The 22,717-nt window shown below is 33.9% G+C and overlaps 3 protein-coding genes across 3 annotated transcripts; all 3 read left to right on the forward strand.

Moving 5' to 3' along the window:
* Nucleotides 1-2,033: 2,033 nt before the first annotated feature.
* On the forward strand, nt 2,034-5,700 carry LOC7477215 (probable polygalacturonase). Its single transcript, XM_002314316.4, has 6 exons — nt 2,034-2,248; nt 3,508-3,825; nt 3,991-4,111; nt 4,204-4,378; nt 4,475-4,545; nt 4,777-5,700. The coding sequence occupies exons 1-6, from the start codon at nt 2,243-2,245 to the stop codon at nt 5,445-5,447; spliced, it is 1,362 nt and encodes a 453-aa protein (XP_002314352.3). The 5' UTR covers nt 2,034-2,242; the 3' UTR covers nt 5,448-5,700.
* Nucleotides 5,701-9,304: 3,604 nt separating this feature from the next.
* On the forward strand, nt 9,305-14,945 carry LOC7496505 (pumilio homolog 24). Its single transcript, XM_002314317.4, has 17 exons — nt 9,305-9,639; nt 9,751-9,804; nt 10,074-10,135; nt 10,241-10,322; nt 10,432-10,555; nt 10,690-10,773; nt 11,169-11,283; nt 11,415-11,565; nt 11,688-11,801; nt 11,954-12,025; nt 12,532-12,582; nt 12,679-12,729; nt 13,072-13,179; nt 13,279-13,476; nt 13,577-13,651; nt 14,092-14,339; nt 14,437-14,945. Exons 1-17 carry the CDS (start codon nt 9,394-9,396, stop codon nt 14,567-14,569), a joined length of 1,968 nt encoding a protein of 655 aa, XP_002314353.2. The 5' UTR covers nt 9,305-9,393; the 3' UTR covers nt 14,570-14,945.
* A 1,431-nt stretch (nt 14,946-16,376) lies between these two features.
* Nucleotides 16,377-18,750, forward strand: LOC7496506 (dnaJ-related protein rsp1). The gene is made up of 4 exons (XM_024610361.2): nt 16,377-16,793; nt 16,892-16,943; nt 17,050-17,117; nt 18,105-18,750. Exons 1-4 carry the CDS (start codon nt 16,644-16,646, stop codon nt 18,663-18,665), a joined length of 831 nt encoding a protein of 276 aa, XP_024466129.1. The 5' UTR covers nt 16,377-16,643; the 3' UTR covers nt 18,666-18,750.
* The last annotated feature ends 3,967 nt before the right edge of the window (nt 18,751-22,717 follow it).

Below are 22,717 nucleotides of genomic sequence, written 5' to 3' on the forward strand. Positions count from 1 at the left end.
TTTCTTATAAAATGTAAATGTTAGATGATAATATAAGATAACATTGTTTATCAATAACTCTACAAAAATTTTATAGATAATAACTAGTTATTTACTTATTATACAGTGTAAAATTCTTTAAAAAATACATAAATTTAATGATAACATGTTATTTACTCATTATATGACAAATGTTAGATGATAATATGTTAAATGATAATGTAAAATTTTCATGAAAAAAATAACAAAACAATAACATAATGGTATATAATGGGTATTTAATGAAATATTTCCTTGGAATAATTAAAATTACTCTATTTGTAATAGATTTTAATTAAAAAAAAACTAAAGGGTTGTTTTTTTAAAAAAAACTAAGAGTCAATTCGTGGGTGGGTTAGAGTAGCGACTCAATACAAACAAAACCATGCCTTCACACCTAAATATTTTTCTTTTTTATTCAAAAGTCATTTTCTCAAAAAAAAGTAAGTGACACATTTATTTTTTTCTTAGTGAGATAGGAGTTCAAAAACGCTTTAATAGTACTCTATCTTGTAAAGAGAAACTCAATAATACCAATATCGCTCATTTAATTACCAGAATATAGCTAATTGATTATTTTATTTCTCTTATTTTATTTTATATTTTCTCTCAATATCTCAAAAATAAGGGATTGAAATATAAAAAAACAAGGAATAAAATTTAGAATTTAAATGTAAAGTCTAAAATTAAAGGGAACCAACTATTTAAAAATAAAGATCTGTAGGATGGAAATGATGTTTTTTCTTGTGATAATAAAATAAGCCCTACTATTCTTTTATCATTCTTTTTCTTCTTTTTTTCAAAACTACAAATTGAAATCTTATTCTACCAAAGTGCCTCTTAATTTAATTTTAAAATTCATGATAGCACTTTGAGTTTTCAAGAATACATAAAGAAAATAAAATATTACAAACATTAATATGAAAAATGAAATTAAAAAAGATTTTCAGGGATAAAAATAAAAATAAAAACAAAAAAACAAAAAACCGGCACCGTTCAATAAACAATGTAATCGGTAATGATAAATCAAGGGTATAGTAAAGAACCATAAAAACCCGTTCTTTTTTACAACATGCCTAAAAAGAAAACTTACCAATTACCAAAACGGTTCACCAAAATTATATGCAACCTTCGGTTAAATTATCAAACCCAACTACATTCTTTTTCATTACAAAATAAAATATTAAGAAAAAATGTAAGGAAACAAAACAGAGGCAATGCTTCAGCAAGCACAGCTGCTAAAATTTAAAGGGTGTTTGTCGGGACGGTTGAATTGTATTTTTTTATATTATTTTGATGTATTAATATTAAAAATAAATAAATAAATAAATTATTTTTTTAATATATTTTTTTAAAAAAACAATTTTACTACCGTTCCACACATTCTCTCTCTCCCCTTTCTCTCTCTCTCTCTCAATGAATGAAGCCCGTTTCAGACAAATTTGTCGGCGAGAGACGTTTTTAATCATATTCACTCAGAGGGTAATTACGCCATTAGTGGCCATTAATATAATTAATTAATACATTTCCTTTTTTCTTTTAATTTTGCATGAAAATTAAGCTGTCATTTCTTGACTTACCAAAAACATATTATTATTGAGCTATTATATAGTTTTGTGTAATGAATTTGGAATTAGTATAGTTTTAAAATCCAATTCAAAATAAGATTTAGGTTATGATTCGAGAAGAACATTTGAGATTGATTCAATTTTATTTTTTGAAAAATAAAAATTATTTCAATTTTTTAAAAAAAAAACAAGTTAATGACCATGTTTTAAGAACTGGGTCGGCCGAATTTTTTTTCCTATAATTGGACTAATCCGAACTTAGATTAGTTAGATTCCAGGTCGAGACATCAGACTTGTCCGGATCTAAATAATGGTAACTTATGTACAGTGATGGTAGTGAGCAATGATAAGTAAATAAATAAATAAAGAAAAAATAAAGAAAATGTTCTTTGTCATTTATATATAATTAATGCTTATAATATACATGCTTACACAAAGCTGTCCCTGTTTCTGTGCTGCTTCTTCTTCTTCTTCTTCTCCCTCCCCCCCTCCCCCTCCCCCTCCCCCTCCTTTCTCTTTCTTTCTTTTTTCTCTTTTTGTTCTGCAGTTTGTTGTTATTGGGGCATTAGCTAGCCAGACTGTGTTTTCTTTGCTCCCTTTTTGGTTAACACTGCTGAAGAAGAAGAAGAAGAAGAAGTTGTGAGTTCTTCACGAAGATGCCAGTAAGTACGTTTCTTTTATATATCTGCGTTTCTTTCTCCTTTTCTCTTCCTGCAAATCTGGAAAGCTTGGAATCTTGATTGGTTTTGTGATATATTTTTGTTTTTTTAAAGTATTTTTTGTCTGCCTTTCTGGAATTCTCATGTTTTGTTGTATAGTGCATCAGTGTTTCACAGCAATGGCTATGGCTGTGAATTCAGTTCATTTTTGCTATATCTTGGTTCATGGGCATTCTATGCTTCTATCTTTTCTAAATATGGTGATAGTAAAGTTCCATTTTTGCTTGAACCGATGCTTTTAATTTGGATATTATTGTGTGATAGATTTCTTTTTTTCCTTTTTTGCTTCTTCCATCTCTTCTCTTTTCTAAATTTAGTTGTGTCTTGAATATCTGGTCTTTCTGTGTTGCTGTTACTCTGAGCAGTTCTGCTCTCATTGGAGTTTTTTTTTTTTGTACCGTTTATACTTTTGATTAGTTGATTTGTTTACTGCATTGCTTTCCTTTCTTTTGGATTCACCAAACCACAGTTCAGCTTCCACATCACAAGGAGGCTAATTTGTTTTACTAGAAAATACAGTATAATTATTTTTATTTTATTTTTTATAAATTGCTTTCCATTATGATCTCATGTATTTCATTGCTTCACTTGAAGGCATCCTCTTGTCAACTAAAATCTAATAGTTGCCTGCTATACTTCATCATAATAGGATTTTCCAATAGTTTTTGGGGTGTAAAGGGAATTGTTAGCTTGCGAAATTCTTACATAATATGAAGAATACTCTTTGTCTCCATATGGCATCTTTTTTTGTGATAAAATGGACAGCCTGGTTTTTGCTTTTCTTTGTTCTTATTCTGTTGTTGGTTTTGTGAGCTTTGTACAACTCACTAGATTCTAAGAATCCAATAGAGGAGGTTAGAGTCTGCTTGTTCCTGTTTCAATGAATTTTCAATGGAATTCATGATTGCTTTGAATTTTTTATTGCTCTCTTGTTTAATTGACTGTTGCGCAAAATGAATCTTTATTCTACGAATCTGTTCTGAGATTTGGTTGTTTTGTGAGCTTTGTACAACTCACTAGATTCTAAGAATCCAATAGAGGAGGTTAGAGTCTGCTTGTTCCTGTTTCAATGAATTTTCAATGGAATTCATGATTGCTTTGAATTTTTTATTGCTCTCTTATTTAATTGACTGTTGCGCAAAATGAATCTTTATTCTACGAATCTGTTCTTAGATTTGGTTGTTTTTGCTCTTGTTTTTCAGGTGGCATTACTCTTGCTACTGGCACTGAGCATTGCCATTAGAATTGATGCAGAAGAGAGTAGCGGAGTGTGTGACTTTAAGCCAGGTTTAAAACCGAGGCCACATAGTGTGTCGATCTTGGAGTTTGGTGCAGTTGGAGATGGGAAAACATTGAATACTCTTGCTTTTCAGAATGCCATTTTCTATCTAAAGTCATTTACTGACAAGGGCGGTGCTCAGCTTTATGTCCCACCCGGAAAATGGCTTACTGGAAGTTTCAGTCTTACCAGCCATCTCACACTCTTCCTGGAAAAAGGTGCTGTCATTCTAGGATCTCAGGTACTTTTTCACTGTTTGCTTTCTCGTATTTGTTTTCCCTCATTTGTTTTGTTTGACCTGTTTCTAGTGAAGAGATAGATGCAGAAAAATCTTCTAACAATGAAAAATTTTGGTTTGTTGTGTTCAATCCTTGGGATTCTTACGCATGCTTTCCTTGCTTGTCAGGATCCATCCCATTGGGATCTTGTTGATCCCTTACCCTCATATGGTCGTGGGATTGAACTTCCTGGAAAAAGATATCGAAGTTTAATAAATGGAGATATGCTAACTGATGTGGTAGTTACTGGTAAAAGCACTTGCATTTTCATTTGTTTCTCTTTCAATAACCGATTGTTTGGTCTTGATTGCTGCTTACCTGACATTTATTTGCTGGTCTAGGTGATAATGGGACCATTGATGGTCAGGGTTCAGTTTGGTGGGATTGGTTCGAGTCCCATTCCTTGAACTACAGCCGCCCTCACCTTGTGGAATTTACATCATCTGATCTTGTAGTAGTTTCAAATCTTACCTTCTTGAATGCTCCTGCATATAACATTCATCCTGTATATTGCAGGTAAGTTTTCTAAGATCCAGGTGATTGCTAATTTAATAAACAGCTTAATATTAGATGGAGTGACTTAGTTTTGTGTGCAAATTGTCTCTGATGCAGTAATGTGCTTGTTCAAAATATTTCAGTCTCTGCTCCTGGAGAATCCCCTTACACCATCGGCATAGTTCCAGGTTTGTGGAACTTGTGTTTGTGTAATTAACATGTTTTCCACTAATTTCCCTCAGTACGAATACTAACTCTATTTCATCCTCAAAATTTTAAGTTGTATAATTTGCTCGAACTAAGAATGCTTTATTAATATAATGAGCGAAGAGATTAGGTGTGGATGAACTGCCTTGATTGTGTTTTGTAATCATTGTTGGACAAGAATTCAGCTGACTCGGTTTTTATAACATTTTCAGATTCTTCCAATAATGTGTGCATAGAGGACAGCCTCATCAAGGTTGGTTATGATGCGATTTCCCTCAAGAGTGGTTGGGATGAATATGGCATTGCCTATGATAGGCCAACACAAGATGTACACATAAGAAGGGTCTACCTTCAATCATCTTCAGGCTCGTCCATAGCCTTTGGTAGTGAGATGTCCGGTGGCATTTCTAATGTGTATGTTGAGCAGGTCTACCTATACAACTCATTTAGTGGCATTGAGTTTAGAACAACTAAGGGCAGAGGTGGTTATATCAAACGGATCATCATATCAAATGTTGAATTGAAAAATATCAACATGGCGTTTGGTGCCATTGGTGATTGTGGGTCACATCCGGATGACAGTTTCGATCCTAATGCCATCCCAATTCTTGATCAAATCACTTTGCAAAATGTGACTGGTTCAAACATCACTATGGCTGGCAACTTCACGGGACTTGCAGAATCTCCTTTCACCTCTATTTGTCTATTTAATGTCTCCTTAACAATTCCCGCCACCTCAACTTCTTGGACATGTTCAAACGTTATTGGCTTTTCAGAGTTTGTTTCCCCGGAACCATGTCCTGAACTCAACAGCTCATATTCAAATTCTTCCTCGGTTTGCTATTCCATCCTGAAATCCTATGGTAAATCCGCAAACTTATGAATACCGTTCCTTCAAAAGTACAGTCATATGGGGTAAAAAGGGATTCTTCCACAGCTTATGGTCTCCAAAGTATGTCAGATTCTTTTCAATAAGACACATGTCTACAGTATTTGTTCCTTCATTCCCTTGGTTTTGCATTCCTCCTGTTCAATTCTGCAGATTATTTGTACAGCTTCATATCTTCATTCATGTGTAAGAAAATTTTTGGTAGTTATTGCAACAAACCACAAAAGTGACATGAATATTCTTAGTATTGCTACCTGTATTCTATTAAACCCCTTACCTTGTTCACAGAATCAGATGCATGCAATGCAGTTTCCTTGTGAAATCTTCATTGTATATGAATCAGTATACCAGCAGTATTAGTTGACATGAATTGCATGAATCATGTGATTTGTTCAGTATTTTGTAGTCAAGGAAAAGTGCATCTTATAAAGTTTAGGAGCTTCTGCTTCAAGGTCTAGGACATGACTGCTACGAGGATTCTGATAAAGATTTGCACTTCTGGTTTTATGTGATGGGCATGGTTGTCAGGAAAATAATTGCAGTGTTTTAATCTCGAGCCCCCCCTGAAAACAGCATGGCATGGTACAGATTTGTTTCCTTCTGCAAAATGTTCCTGCTACAAATTTGTTTACACCAGAGCTTTGAGGTTTGATTAAAAAATGAGGCATAAATCCCTTCTCTCACAGCCTAATTAAATCACTAAATCATTGATCTGCTGAAGGAAGATTATGGATCATATAAAAGGAAGAGCTCAGTAAATGCTTGATTCTAAATCAAAGTTGTGCTATGCCTAGTCGATAAACAATAATAAAGAAGGATTTTTTACACACACACACTGAAGTCAGCTGTCACCCCAATAAACCACATCCTACTCCACAATTTTCATCAAGCTGGTAACATCTGCAAGCAAATTATTGTTATAATAAAGTAAGGAACAACAAGTCTTTGACATTAAAATAATCTCTTTTTTTCTTCAAGAAACCACAATTTAATCGGGCAACTAGTTTATATATATATATATATAGATTTTCGTCAAACCTTTTTTTAGTTGAAACTCCATTTTTTTGTTATTGTATTTTTCTTATAAAAAGATATATTTTCAATTCATAGAATGATTTTTTTACTAAAATCTCCTTTATTCAAGAAGAACTAATTAACACTAAAATTGATATTTTTTTTTATCGAAATGTGATCGGCCAAAACTTTTCTGCCTTTCCTTTTTATCCTTCAAGAATTGAAACACGCCTTTCCTTTTTATCCCTCGACATCCAAGAGGAAAATAAAGTTTTAGAACTGAAATGTAAATATAAAAAAATATAAGGACTAAAGTGTACATTTACATGCCTCAAGAACAATAAAACGAGTATTTTTTATTTTATTTTTCTGGTAATGATTCTGTTTTTTCACTCATTAATCCACTAATATGGCGGACATGCATTGTAGCTCCTGATTTGTTATTGCATTTGAAATAGGGTTGGTCAAATTTCAATTTTTTTTTAAAAAAAAATTTCTTTTATTTTTCAAATCATTTTAACTTGATATAAAAAATAATTTTAAAAAAATAAAATAAAATTTATTATTTAATATATTTCTAAATAAAAATACTTTAAAAAACAATTACTAATTTGCGACTGGAATCTCAAACACCACCCAGGTTTATTCCACCCACCAGGAGCACAAAAAATCAAAATCAAAGCCAGCCTAATAAACTTGTTTTGACTTTCTAATTTTTTCTTTCAAAACAATGTATTTTTGGCTTAAAAAATAAAGAAAATTGAAACCGGTTGACCCATAGTTGTTGTATTTGGAATTTGTTTGACATCAAGGCCAACATAATTTATCTATGGAACCAAACTATTCACATTACAAGGATTAATTATAAGCTTATTGTAATAAAGTTTTATTACTAAAATTTACTACAACAATCAATCAGACAGATTTGGATTGTGTTTGATGTGTTTTTTTTGGATTTTGATTTAAATTAGTTTTTAATTTTTTATTAAATAAATCTAAAATAAATCTGTTAAGAATAATTCAAAAAAAATTTAATTTTTTTGAAAGGAGATAGTACAGGTTAGAATTCATAAATTAAGAGTTAAGAAATGTAGCATTAAAAAAACTTTTAAATAGAGATTTTTTTAACTTTTTTTTTACCACGTGTTACTATTTATATAGATTAAGTATAAGCTAAAAGGTTTTTCAAACACTCATTAGCACTATAAATTACAATAGCAATTCATAATATTTTTTTTATATATTTTTAACACTTTTTTTCCTTTTAATTATTAATTATTTTTTTAAATTTAATCCTTATATATGATATGTGTATAGGAATTTAGAGTTAATAATTTATTTTAATTTATTTTTTATATGGTTATCACTATATCAAAAAACATCACAACATCATGTTGGTGTTAGAAAAATATTCCAATATCGCGATATGGTTTATTTTTTAAAGAAGTTTATTAAAATAAAAAAATGATTTTGATAAAAACTAGTTTATTCAACCTTCTGGAGTAAATGACCCAGTTTGCGAGTTTGGTCAAGTAACCTTGGTTGTCCCGGTTCGCGGGTTTAGCTGGGTATTTTTTTTATTGAACTCAATTATGTAATCGTCTATTTTTTTTATCATATAGTTAAAAACATAGTTTTGAAAAAAAAACATTTTATTAAATTTTAGAAAGTTCATAGGCATGTTGACGGGTTTAGCTTTTTTTTTTTTTTTAATTTCATCTTTTGATATTGGACTGATTGAGAATTGAGATTTATAATTTGTTTTGTTTTGTTTTTTATAAGGTTATCATAATATTTTAAAACAAGTTTCGGTAGTGGTTTGATGCTCGATTTGACGATTGTCTATTTTTGTTATCATATAGTTAAATAAACAATAGTTTTTTTTTTTTAAAAAAAAGTTATTAATCCCAATGTCATTGTCTAATTTAGAAAGTCCATTACCTAATTATTGTTTAGGTAAAAACTTTAAAACAACAATTTTAGAAAGTCCATTACCTAATTTGCAGGTTTGAGGTGTTGAATCAGGTTACCCGATTCATGGGTTTAACAGGTTCACCCATCAAACATGTTATGTTTTTTTATATATATAGTTTTTGTTCATTTAATTTTTCTAATTGTTTTTTTTATTTCACTCTCATTCAGTATTAGATTGGTTAGAAAATGAAATTCATGGTTTATTTTTATTATTTTTCTCTAGGGTTATCATGATCTCAATAATGTTTTTCTTAGGTTTGGTGCTCGATTTTGTAAGCATCTAATTTTATTATAAAATAAAATAAAAATAATTTACAAAGACAACAAAGCTATTAAACCCATGACCCAGGTCGCAGGGTAACTGAGGTCAATCCAATATGTCATTGTCTTAGAATTTTAAAAAAATTGTTGTCTTAAAGTTTTTTTTTAAAGCTATGCCATGTTTTTAATAGCTATCCAAGTTATTTTTAGACCTATTAAATTGAATGATTCTCTTTGGATTAATTTCCATGCGATTTAATTTAAAACTCAAGTTAGGCAAAGAACCGGTTAATAGATTTTAAGATCAAATCGCTCGATTGAATTTAATAATACTATTAATAATATCTCTATACTCTTAATATTTTTTTTAAATTTAGAAAAAAAATAATCTAACATGCGACATGTACCAATGTACTAGTAAATTTTAAACTATAACTCCAAATTTTAAAATTTATTTTTCATAAGTCACGTCTAATATTTATAGTATTGAAAAAAAAAACATATAAAGATAATGGGCCAACCCATCACCTTAGTAGCCCATTAAGTTGAATTTGGATCCAAAATTGGCATTTGGCCACATTAGGACATATTCATCTATTATCATCTCTAACAAGACCAAAACCCTCAAAAAACCCCTCAAAGACCAACCGAAAAGCACGAGAGCGACTAAAAGCTCTAAGCTTGTACTTCAATGGCGGCGAAGAAACAAGAGAGTAACAACCAATCAAAGAAGAGAAAGCAAAACCCAGATGCTAAGACAAATACATATAGCTCATTTTCTAAAAGACCGAAGCTTGTCAGCTCAAAACCTGAAAACAAGCAAGAAAAGAAGCCTTTCAAGCCATTTAAGAAGCAGAATTTTGGCAAATTGAAGTCGCAATCTGGTGAAGAGAAGAACACCCCTTTATCAAAAAGAGAGCGTAGGCTACATGCAAAGGTTATTTCTTTTCTAGTTTTTTTTTTATTATTTCTTTTGTATAGTTTTAGTGTTATTATGTATAGTTGTTTTTTGCGTACTGAGTGTTTTTGTTTGTTTGTTTGATGATAGGAATTGACGGAGGCTAGGAAGAAGAGAAGGAAGCAACATTACACTCTTGAACAAGTATGCGTATTCTTTTAATTTGTTTTTACATCCAATTTGATTCATTGAAGTCAAACATTTGTCTCTGAGTCGTGGTTTAAGGAGTTATCTGGGACTAACATGTCCTTTTAGGAATCAACTTATCATTTTTGGAAAAGATAAGTTGAAGTTCAAGGCTTGGTGTTTTTTTTTCTTAAGGAAATCTGAAGTGTGTATTGGCTATAGTTTATGTTGTAAGTTTTGTTTATTGTGATTATTGGTTTGAGCAATTATCTTTTATTTTCACACAGGAGCTTGCACGTCTTTGGGAAAAGATGAGGCAGCGTAATATTGTCAAAGAAGAGAGATCCAAGTACCTTTTTTTTTTGTTAAGCTTAACTCCAAGATTACATGTGCATGGGATTTTTCTTTCATTCTCTCTCTTAACCATTTTTTCCCTTTTAAATTATCTTAAAAGGATTATTGCTGAAGCTATACTAAAGATGAAGGGGAAGATTCCGGAAATTGCAAGCTCCCATGTTTCGTCTCGTGTTCTGCAGGTGATTTTCTGCTTCCTTTTTGTTTGTCCATGATATGGGTTTTCCTAAGTTTACTGGTTTGTAAATGTTTGCTGTATCCCTCATTTATGCTGTTTTATTTCATTTTCAGACTTGTGTGAAGTATTGTACACAAGCTGAAAGGGATACCGTATTTGACGAGCTCAAGCCACATTTTCTGACCTTTGCGACCAACAAGTATGCAATTCATCTTGTGATGAAAATGCTAGATAATGGTACGTTTTGAGTTGAAAGAATCAAAAGAGAAACTAGAGGGACAATCAAAATGCCAGTTCCTATACATTATATTTATTCTTGTAAGTAAGACCCTTTTACTTTCATCATCTAAACTTCTTTATCTTGTTTGCAGCTTCTAAAAAACAGCTAGCAGAGTTCATCAGCTCCCTCCGTGGGCATGCTGCTTCTCTTCTTCGACACACTGTTGGATCTGTTGGTATGTTATACACTTGGGTTTGTGTTTGCTTTTTTTAAGGAGTGGTGGATCTCTTGGATACTCTGATTAAAGATATATTGATTCTGCTTAATTGTCTGTTACTCACTCTAAATCTCTCAATTTTCATTGAACTTAATTCTGGTGGTTTGTCAGTTCTGGAGACTCAATAGTTGATCTAAACCTGATCCATCCCTATACTTGATGCAAAACATTACCTTGTTAGAGGCTATTCCCTTGAATTTTTCTTTAGATTATGGTTTCCTTTGGTTTTTCCTATCCTTTTCAGGAAAATATTGTTTCTATACTACTGTTTCTCAAGTTTGATGAATTGGATAAAGGTTTCCTATTGAAGATAGAATGCAACTGATTACTTTTTTTAAAAAATTCTTTTTCAGTTATCGAGCATGCATACCAGCTGGCAAATGCAACTCAAAAACAAGAGCTTCTGATGGAGTTGTATTCCACTGAACTTCAATTGTTCAAGGATCTTTCATCAATGAAAGAGAGCAGGTGACTCATTTTCTGTTTCTAGTACTTTGCCATGCAAGAGTGTTCCCTATTGTAATATTTTCTAACAGTCCATGGTCATGCTGCTTTCTTGATTTTGTTGAATATTTATCTATGCCTTGGTTATCTTTCAGGTTACCGGATGTTATCCTGAAGCTGAACCTACAGAAAGGTTCAGTCTTACGACACATGGCTTCTGTCATTCAACCAATTCTGGAGAAAGGAATTGTTGATCACTCTATTATACACAGGGTGCTAATAGAGTACCTCAGCATAGCTGGCAAGGTTAAACAACATTTTAATGCCCTAAACAATTTCAAAAGAACAAATTTTGAAGCATTTTATTTTCTACAGTAGTAGTTTCTCTTTGCAACTTTGTTGTCTTTCTAAATTAAGTTTGTTTTTAGACCTCAGCAGCAGAAATAATTCAACAATTGTCAGGCCCACTTCTTGTTCGAATGATCCATACAAGGGATGGATCTCGGATTGGGATACTGTGTGTCAAACATGGGAGTGCTAAGGTTTGTTGCATTTTTTTTGATCTTTAATATCGACAAAGATTTAAAAATAGTTGTTTGTTTATTCAACCATGTGAAAAGGGTTATTCTGATTTCCATCGGTTGTCCATTGCCCTTTAATCTTTCTTTCCTTTTCCTTTTGTGATAATATCCAGGAGCGAAAGAAGATTGTCAAAGGACTGAAAGGCACAGTAGGCAAAACAGCTCATTTTCAATATGGAAGTTTGGTAAGGATTTCATTTTTCATCTGTACCTGCTCTGTAGCTTGATGTATTTATTGTTCTTGTGGCTGGAGAAAAAAGTTACAGTCACCTTCCTGACATTGTCTTCTGACTTAAAAAGTTTCATTTAAGTATTTGATGTTGTGTTTTACCAATTGAGTTCACTCTTATGTTTCCTGTATTTCCTTGGGTAGGTCCTGCACCACATAATTTCCTCCAGATCTGCATATATTGCTGAATTGTTTTCTGTAGTTGTAAATGGATTCTTTGCTGTGTTTTTTTTTTCCAGTGGTGGTGGGGGGTGGGGTGGGGTGGGGGGGGGGGGTATGGTTCAAATTGTAAAGATTAGTGACTGAAGGTTATGTATATGCTTTAGACTATATCTCAGTATTTTGAATTTTTATGCCCATTTGCATTATCTTCAGCTTCATCTGTTTCCTTGCTTGTGTCATCATATTTTTGTTCTGTGGTATTCTCTGACTATTAACTTTTTGTGTATCGGATGTTTTAAGGTACTTGCCTGCATTGTCTCAACTATTGACGACACAAAGCTCGTAACAAAGGTTGTTTCTAGTTGTGATGCTTATTACTGTTATTCTTTAGAATTTTCTTTTGAATGTCTCTCTGATTGAGTTTCTATTAAACTCTTCTGATTGCAGACTGTCATTCGCGAGCTTCAGTCGATCTTAAAGGAGCTTGTTTTGGATAAGGTTTCTACTCTTCTTGCACCTTGGAAGTCATTTTGGTTACATATATAATGGGAAAAGGTGTTGTGTAGCTTTAACTGTAAAACATGGATGGTCACCAAGTGTTTATTAAAATTCGGAATGCCACAAACAGGACTGGCTATTAATTATTAATTGATTCAACATATCATCAAACCCCCTGGGCACCTCTGCTAACAAAATTTGGGAAACTGGTTCTTACATCGTATTTATTTATCAATTAATTTTGTGGGATCTCTTATCTCAGTTTTTTTATATTGACAGATTTTTAGCTGTCTGGTTTTACCCTTACAAAACTTGTTCCTGATTCTTTTCACTGTTTATTAGAATGGAAGACGTCCTTTGTTGCAGTTGCTTAATCCAAATTGTACGCGATATTTCAGTCCTGATGAAATGGCTTCTCTTAGCCTATCTATTTCCTCTCTCAATGCCATGGTAACGTGATATTCATTTATCATTTATCTGGACCCTGAACGATCTTAGATCACTGATGCAATAATGCTTGAATGTACTATTTTTCTTTTCCATTTGCAGGGTGAATTGGAAGTAAATTCTGAAACTAAGTCTTTAAAGGACGAGGAATCTAGTGACAAGGACAACTATGGGAGAGAAGTTACAATGGCAAAGCCTGATGGAAGCACAAGTCCTGAAACTCTTCAACTCATTGAGGGTGGCAAAAAAGATCCTTCTATTAGAAGGCAAGAGCTGTTGGTGGGCAGTGGCCTTGCTGAGGTTTGTTACATTAAGATCTCTAAAATTCCTTTTGTTGTTCCTTTCTATGGTGTCTCTGTATCAGAAAGACTTCTGGCTTTGATACTACTGTGCTTTGCAGAGCCTCATTGACATATGTATCGAGAATGCAGAAGAGTTGCTAAGATCAAATTTTGGTAAAGAAGTCATATATGAGGTTAGTCCCTGCATCTGATATTTTATTGTAGTAATTATTTACTTCAACCTCCAGAAGTTCAGTTGCTGAAACTTGCTATGATATTTTCACCTCTCTTCTGAAGTCTATGTTAGTGTGAACTTGCTATTTTGCTAGATTATTGGGTTTAGGAGGCACATACATGCCCCTATTAAGAGTGCATTTGATAATGTGTTGCAGGTGCTTCTGAAAAGGCATCAAATTGGGATGCTTTTTTTGTGGTTTCGACATCTTCATGTCACAATCATCCTAAAGCTCTCAAAAAATACCAATCTGATGCCTTTTCAGTTCAAAATCAATTTGAAACGCACTTTAAAAAACAAAGAGCAATTGCACTACCAAACAGGCACTAGATGTCTTTGTAAATACCTGGCTTAACCCATCAGATCATTTGATTTGATCTATCTTGGTGATGAATGAAGGTTGCAACTGGGGGTTCTGGTGGTATTCTTCAAGAAACTTTGGGTGACAAGATGAACACCTTGCATGAAGCTATAGCATCACTTGCAGCAGAATCTAAATTTGAGGAATCAGATAAGGATCATGTCCTTGAAAATTTCCACTCCAGTCGGACCATTAGGAAATTAGTTATGGAAAGCTCCATGTTTGCCACCACTCTATGGAAGAAAGCTTTGAAAGGAAAGTGTGAGCAGTGGACACAAGGTCACAGGTTAGGCTAACATTCAAGTCTCTCTTGCAAGTAGAATGCATTTAGCCAAAGCATAATTTTGATATCTGACGTTAATGTCTTTCGTAACGTTCTGCAGTTCTAAGGTAATATGTGCATTCTTGGAATCGTCTGACGCCAAGATCAGTAAACTAGCCAAGGAAGAACTGCAGCCCTTAATAGACAGGGGTATTCTCAAATTACCTGAAAAGAAGCAACCAGCAAACAAATGAAGGTAAAATCGTTTGCAGCTGACGGTCACTATAATGACACTATCTCAAAGTACAGGCGCAGCAGCTCCTGGATCACTGGTTGAATTGAATTTGAACTCAACCACGACAAGACAAGCATAGAGTGGATCCAAATCTGAAATGAGGTCCAAGGAAAAGGTGTTATAGCATGTACTGTAGCCTATCTATCTTTCTCTTCCATGAATCATATCAACGTGCACAACATCTGTACATTAGAGAAATCACTTTGTTGCCGATCTGTGTCACAGCAGAATCATGTTTTTGTTCCTCCTATCAAGCTTGAAATTTTGTTATGTTACGACTTACCAAGTTGTAGAAGCATTTGATCAAATATATGACTTCAACAATTTTGACGTTACATCATGTTAAGATTGCCATGACAGTCACGTCAGCTTCATCTCTTCCTTTGTTTTTCTCCCTTGAAAATTACCAGCTGTAAAATATCGACTGCATAAAACCATGAATCTAGTGAGACAGAAAAGATTAAGATAAAGGGACAGAGGCCTGTTCTTCGAAAGGATAGATTTACTGTTATAAAAACATATTTATTTTTATGAATTTATCTCTGTTATTTTCTATTTTTTAAAAGTGTTTGTTTATTGAATACACAATTTTAGTTTTAAAAGTGTTTGTTTGTTGAATACACAATAATTTTGTATAAATTCCACCGAAAGCTTTATTTTAAAATCTTAATTACGAAAAAACTATAATTCATTGTTTTTCTTGAACTGTAATTATAAAAGCTATCAAGATACAGAGCATGGTTGCCAAAAATGTTACTAGCTCCCTCCCTACACACTACTACTCCTTGTAGTTCTATGTCCAGTGAAAATCAATGCCAATAATATATATTATTATGTTTTTTTTTTTAAAATTAACATCGAGAAATGCCACAGCTCCATAGAACATATATTTTCTACTGAACCCTACGCCCTTACCAATGGATCTGTGATTCCCAATATTATTTCATGGCACGATAGATGCTATTTGACTGAAAAATGTTTTGTTTGACTCCAGGAGTATAGCATTTTGTGGTTGTCTCCTTCCTCTTGCTTTCTAGATTCTTAGGCATATGATTGAATCTCATTTCTTTTCCTTTTTCAAAATCCAATTTCTTGGTAATTGAGAATTTATTTTTTCTTTCCTTTTAGGCTTGCTCCAATTTTCTTCAGTAAATGTTTTTTTTTTTTTTATATATATATATAGAAAAAATGCTTTAAATATCCCCATAACTGAGTATCTACCATAAATTCAAGGGATCGGTCTAGTGGATAGTGAGATTTACTCAGTTTCCTAACCTTTTATATTCAAATTTTAAGATGAACACTTGGTAGAACTTATTAAATTCCATTTAATGCATGAAAATATCATTAAAGATCAATGGACGTGATCTCAATTGATATACTAACTGATTCGAAACAAGTATTTCAAGGCACATAACATTATTTTTGAATACAGGTGAGCTGACACATGACAATGGCTGCTCTCTTAATTTCTCGTGAAGAAGATTAAAGAATGGCCTCTAAGCTCTCAAAATCCAACCTCTAGATTTGATTTTAAAATTGAAATCAACCCAACTAATAGGGATTGAGGGATGGATATTGGAGCCAAAATCCATACATTAACTTTTTTTTTTTTTATTAATGTGAATGTCCGAGCCAGTTTACTTGTATTTTGATTAATTCTACGGGTCCTAAAGTTAACGATCATATAAGTCTCGAGTAACCCTAAAGTTTTTAAAACTTGATCCGGTAATATGTAAAAAACAAACTTAAAAACTGATAATTAAGCTCATATCTTATGGTTAATCCAAATATTAACCTTGTCAAACATTAACGTTAACCTCTCCATCTCTTCTCTTCCCACCAACCGATCCACTTTGAAAAATCTCTCCCGCAAACTTTGCTCTCTTTTCTTAACTGCTCCACCATTGCAATCACTCCCTCTCCTTAAAGACCAACGAAACGTACACCAACATTAATACAATACACATTTAGCAACAATAGGAGTATATATAACAGTTCCATTCTTCATTTTTTCCCCTCTTCTCTCTAAAATGGGACTAGAATTAGAAACCAAGAAATCCCAGTTAGTGTTTGAGATTTGTTCTCTGTCAGCCCTATTGGTTTCCTGTGTTCACAGGCATCATAGTAGCAGCTGTGATCCTGTAGAATCGCATTTTATTGATTGGTATCGCATTCTGGGAGTACGTAATGTGTTAATCTTCTTGATCTTGATTACTTCTCAAGGTTTCTTTATGTTTTATTTCAATTTAATTCAATGTGTTCTTGGACTTGTTCGCAGGTAGATGAAAATGCAGGCTTAGAAGTTATAAAGAAGAGGTATCATAAACTTGGTAAGTACGTTTTGTTGATGTTGTTGTGTGTTTTTGTTTATATATATAAAATGTTGATGTGCTTTTCCTTCCGTTTGTGGTGAGGATTGTTAATTTCTTGCGGCAGCTTTGCAACTTCACCCAGACAAGAACAACCATCCTAAAGCTGACGTTGCCTTCAAGCTTGTCTTGGAGGTTAGATAGACTATTCTCTTCTTATTTATTGATACGGGTAGAACCTGGCATGTATAGTTACATGGATTACTACTATTTCAATGAAGATTTATTGCTTAAATTGGTTTATGTAATCAATCAGATGAGATAGATATTAGATAATTCTTATGGATTAATGATGGAGATAGTCATTTGAATCAAATTGAATTTAAGAAATATAGAATATGGATAGATGACACAAAGTCATTTGCATTTTGGGACCATCTGTAGACACTGACTGAACTTGGTTATTTAATTTCAAACCAAAATTTAGATAACTACCATTAGATTCTACTGTTAGAGTAGATAAACTCGCACCAGTAATCACATCAAAGCTAGCAGCCTGTAAAATAAATGCTCATGAGGATGAAATGCAATATTTGATGAGTAGTAATGGTTCTGTACTATGAGAGTTGCCCTGTGTGACATAGCCATAAAGCCATGGCAGAGTTTGGGTGACAGAAAGGGGCCCTGGCTGGTTTCCCCTGTAAAAAGAAAAATTCACCAAACTTTGTTTTCTTCTTGTTAGTTTTTCCATCTTTTGATAGTTCTCTCCTTTTTCTTCCACCTTTAATACACCAAGCTTTGTTACTTCACTTTGCTTCATTTCTTTCTGGGATAGCTTTCCATCAGTCTTGTTCCGTTTTCCAGAATCCATGGCTGCCTTGAATGTTCTTGCCGCAATGGCAGCAATGGCATTTGAATATCCCTGATTGCGGCCATGACATTCGTGGAAGTCATAAACTGGCCGATTGGAGGAATATGGGGCAAGATTGATGAACTTTTTCAAAAAAAATCACAACACCCTTCATCATTCTTTTAGTAATTAAGAATCAACATAAAATTTCATGGAACAGTTCTGTTTTTTTTTTTAAAATAAATTTCAATGTTTGTGTGTCTCTCTGTATATATGTATGCCTGTATGTTCCTTTCAGCATCCTCAGAAAAAGAATACGCTTTTTCTTGCAGGCTTATTCATATCTCTCAGATAATATAAAGAGAAGAGACTTCAACTTGGAGAGAAGCAAGAAATTCTGCATTGTGTGCAACAGAATTCCATATGCATTTTCCAACAATTTGAGCAAATCACATGCATCGAAAGTTGTCGAGGAATTGAAATCTGCAAATCGCACAAGATTGCTTCGAAATCGGGTAAAAGAAATGAAACAAAGATTCAAAGAGGAAATCAAGGTGATGGAGAACTGTTTGAGGGCTAATAGCTTGTCAAGGAAAGAAACACCTCTTTTCAAACCATCAGAGAATTACCAATTCCAAAGCAACACTCGTTGTGTGTCACAGAAGGCCGAGTCCCCGGTTTTTGATCCATCAAACTATCTTTTCACAGGCTATCCTCACATTAGGAATCCGATTTACAAGAAACCCGAGAACTTTTCAGACTTGAAGAGGGGAGACATACTGAACAAGTACGGTGGCCATGGAGAAGGAAGATCATATAATGATTTCCCAGTTTTTGAGATGAGATCAGATGGAGGAATGCTCAAGGAATCTGCTGCTTGTGTTTATTCATAATCCTGAATACTGAATAGTATTCATCCATACAGTACTGTGGAATTAGAGTTGCAGAATCTTACGTTAGCAGAGAATTCTTTTCGTATTTTGTTGCTGACATGGAGAATTTTTTCAAGCAAGAAACTGGTTTGTTGTAGAGAATTCATCCAAAGAAGGAATTACTTGTTGCAAAAAACCTCTACTTCATATAGAAAGATATACCAGAACTCTTCACTCAGTATAAAAATAGCAAATTGTAGATAATTCAACCAGATAAACATTATTCATTAGAAAGAATCATTTTCAATAAGGAATTATGCGTAAAGAAATAATCCTTCAAAAAATATTGCCAAAACGAGCTAGATTTTGTCCAAATTCAGCCTGGCTGATCCTGGGGCTCTAGTAGGCTGGTTCTAGGGCTACTCTGTGAAAATCAATGCCGATAATATACTGGAAAAACCATTAAAAATCTCATGTCTTTTGAAGGCGGAAACACTTATGCATATCATATTTTCATTCATTACTGTTTCATAATTCATCTCACTCTACTGCTACATTTTGAACCCGACTCGGTCAGACAAAAATGTGAAAAAGATTATAGATTTGTCATTATGATTTTAATAATGCCCAAATCACTGTTATAACTGAAATATTACTAGTTTGTTATTCTGATTTTGTTAATATCTAAATGAATATCAGAAGGAGCTGGCACTGAATCGTGATTTTGCACAGCCAGGACACCAAGGAATCCATAAGAACGAGGGAATGATGGTGAGAATTGTTAAAAGTTCAGATAAATCATCTGCATCGATGCCAGAAGCTAGCAAGGTAACATGGATGGAGGAGCTAACTTTGCAACCAGGCTGCAAGATCTCTGATGGTTCTCGTGCTTCTATTTCAAAAGGCAGGCCTGGAGTGGATGAGGGCAATCATAAGAAGAATGGCTTAGTTGGCACTCAATCAAGCGAAGAAAATTGGATAGCACACATCTTCATCGATGCCAAGAGGCGAAGATAAAAGTGGTGATCGTAGCAATTCTTGGTCCTGCAAATAATTTGAATGGCACGTAAATCTTGTCAGTGTATATTATGGCAAGAATATCAACAATATATGGCAATCAAATTATAACAGAATATCTTATATTTATTGTATTTATTATAGACTACAAATTAGGGATTAGAGACAATAAATTAGAGATTATTACATGTATTTAGAGGACTGAATTCTTCTGTCAGAAATCAATGAAAACAGAGAGAACAATTTTATATTAAAATTTGATATTTGTGACATGGTATCATAGCCAATTATTCTGATCTAGATCTTTGTTCTTCTCTTCAATCTACAGACTGAATTCGTTAGCATTTGGTAATTTATTTTTGGGTTCCTAGGATGTCTGGAGAGGCTTTTCTTACTCGATTCAATGGCAAAAACTATGCTAGTTGGGAGTTTCAGTTTCGTATGTTTGTTAAAGGGAAGAAATTATGGGGGCATCTCGATGGATCTTCACCAGCACCAACCGATCTACAGGAACTGAGTGTATGGACTACCAAGGATGCGAAAATTATCTCTTGGATACTGGGGTCTGTTGAACCCTATATGATCAACAATCTTCGATTGTTTGGCACAGGGAAGGAGATTTGGGACTACTTCAGACGCATCTATTCCCAGAACAATTCGGCTCAAAAATTTCAAGTCGAAATGGGTATTGCCAATTACAAACAAAGTAATCTCTCAATTGAACAATTCTATGCTGGATTTCTAAACCTATGGAGTGAATATACTGGCATAATTTACTCTAAAATACCGAAGGAGAGTTTAGAAGCATTATACCTTGTTTATGCCAAGAGCCAGAGGGACCAATTCTTGATGAAGCTCCGGCCAGAATTTGAGGTCGTGAGAGCTAGCTTGATCAACCGAAGTCCAGTACCCACTTTGGATGAATGTTTGGGGGAACTGTTACGGGAAGAACAACGACTCGCCACTTAACACGAGTTGACCCAGGACACTGTCATAGAGATGAATGTGGCTTACAGGGCTCAAGGAAGGGGACGACAGAGGGGTATGAGTGTGCAATGTTTTAATTGCAAAGAATTAGGGCACATTGCTAGAAATTGCAGCAAGAAATTTTGTAATTATTGTAAGAAAGAGGGGCATGTAATCAAGGAATGTCGTCTGCGACCACAGAATCGACAAGGGTTTACTGTGCAAACGAAATTGGGGGCTGCTTCTATGGCTGCTGCAGCCGTGTCCTCACCATCGACACCAAAATCTTCATTGTCGGTGAGCTCTTCGTCGAGCACTCTCACTCCCGAGATGGTGCAGCAGATGATAATATCTGCCTTCTCTGCACTTGGGATTTCTGGTAAGAAACATAAACTTAACTTTCCCTTGGATTCGGCACATAATAAACAATGGTTAATGGATTCGGCAGCGTCGAATCACATGACCAACAGTGAAAATGGGTTGTATAATGTGCGAAAATACATGGGTAATCAGCATATACAGGTAGCAAATGGTGATAATCTGCCGACTTTGTCGATTGGTAATTCGGGGTCTTATTTCAAAAATATTTTTGTGTCACCAAAATTATCCACAAGTTTACTCTCTGTTGGTCAAATGGTAGAAAATGACTGTGAAATTCACTTTGATCGTCATGGTTGTTGTGTGTAGTATCAAGTGTCGGGGAAGGTGATCGCGAAGGGGCCTAAAGTGGGATGTTTATTTCCAATACAATTTTCTATTCCTAGTATTAATTCTTGTGCTTATTCTACTGTCATAAAAAATCCTTATTTTTGGCATAAGAAATTGGGGCATCCCAATTCTAATGTATTGACTCATCTTATGAAACATGGATATTTGAGGAATAAAAATTCTTTTCAACAGAATTTTTGGATTGTAGTTCTTGTAAATTGGGTAAAAGTAAAGCATTATCATTTCCTTTACATGGTAGTCGTGCTCTAAATGTTTTGAAATTATTCATACTGATGTATGGGGCGTAAGCCCTGTTATCTCTCATGCTCAGTATAAATATTTTGTCACGTTTATTGATGATTTCAGTCGTTTCACTTGGATATATTTTCTCCGATCTAAGGCTGATGTATTCTTAACATTTCAGGCTTTCGTTGTATTTGTTGAAAATCAATTTTCTGCTCATATTAAAATACTTCGTTTTGACTCCGGGGGGGGGGAATATGTGTCCAAAGAATTTCAGGAATATCTCAAAAACAAAGGGATTCTCTCTCAAAAAGCTTGTCCTTACACTCCTTAACAAAATGGAGTTGCTGAGCGTAAGAATCATCATCTTTTAGATGTTGTTCGCACCTTATTAATTGATTCTTTGGTACCTACTCGATTTTGGGTAGAAGTTCTGTCAACAGCCGTTCATCTAATTAATCGTTTGCCTTCTCAAGTTCTAAACTTTGCATCTCCATACTCTATTTTATTTGGTGTTATTCCTGAGTATGATTCTCTCCATGTTTTTGGGTGTGTTTGTTTTGTTCACTTACCATTTACTGAACGTAATAAACTTTCAGCCCAAGCTGCTCGTTGTGCTTTACTAGGATACAGTAATTCTCATAAAGGGTTTGTGTGTTATGATGCAAATGCTCATAAAATTCGTATCTCTCGAAATGTGATTTTCTTTGAAAATCAGAATTTTTTCCCTTCTTATCCCTCTACAGAATCCACTCCTATCCAGCTTCCCATATTTGATGATGACAGTCCATCTTATATCTTTGAACGTTTTAAGCTAGGAATTGTATATCAAAGATGTCATCCACCATCCACTTTGCCCCTTCCGGACACGGAACCAACATCTGATCATTCCCCTCAACTAAGACTATCAACTCGAGTTTCACGTGCCCCAAACAGGTATGGATACTCAGCAACTACTATTGATAGTACTTTTGTGCCTAAGACTTATGCCCAGGCTTCTACCCAAGACTGTTGGCAACAGGCCATGAAAGAGGAAATTCAAGCTCTTCAGGATAATCACATATGGGATATTGTTTCTTGTCCTACCGGAATTAAACCTATTGGCTGCAAATGGGTATACACTATTAAATTTCAACCTG

The sequence above is a fragment of the Populus trichocarpa genome, chromosome 10 (assembly GCF_000002775.5).
Source record: "Populus trichocarpa isolate Nisqually-1 chromosome 10, P.trichocarpa_v4.1, whole genome shotgun sequence".
Lineage (NCBI taxonomy): Eukaryota > Viridiplantae > Streptophyta > Magnoliopsida > Malpighiales > Salicaceae > Populus > Populus trichocarpa.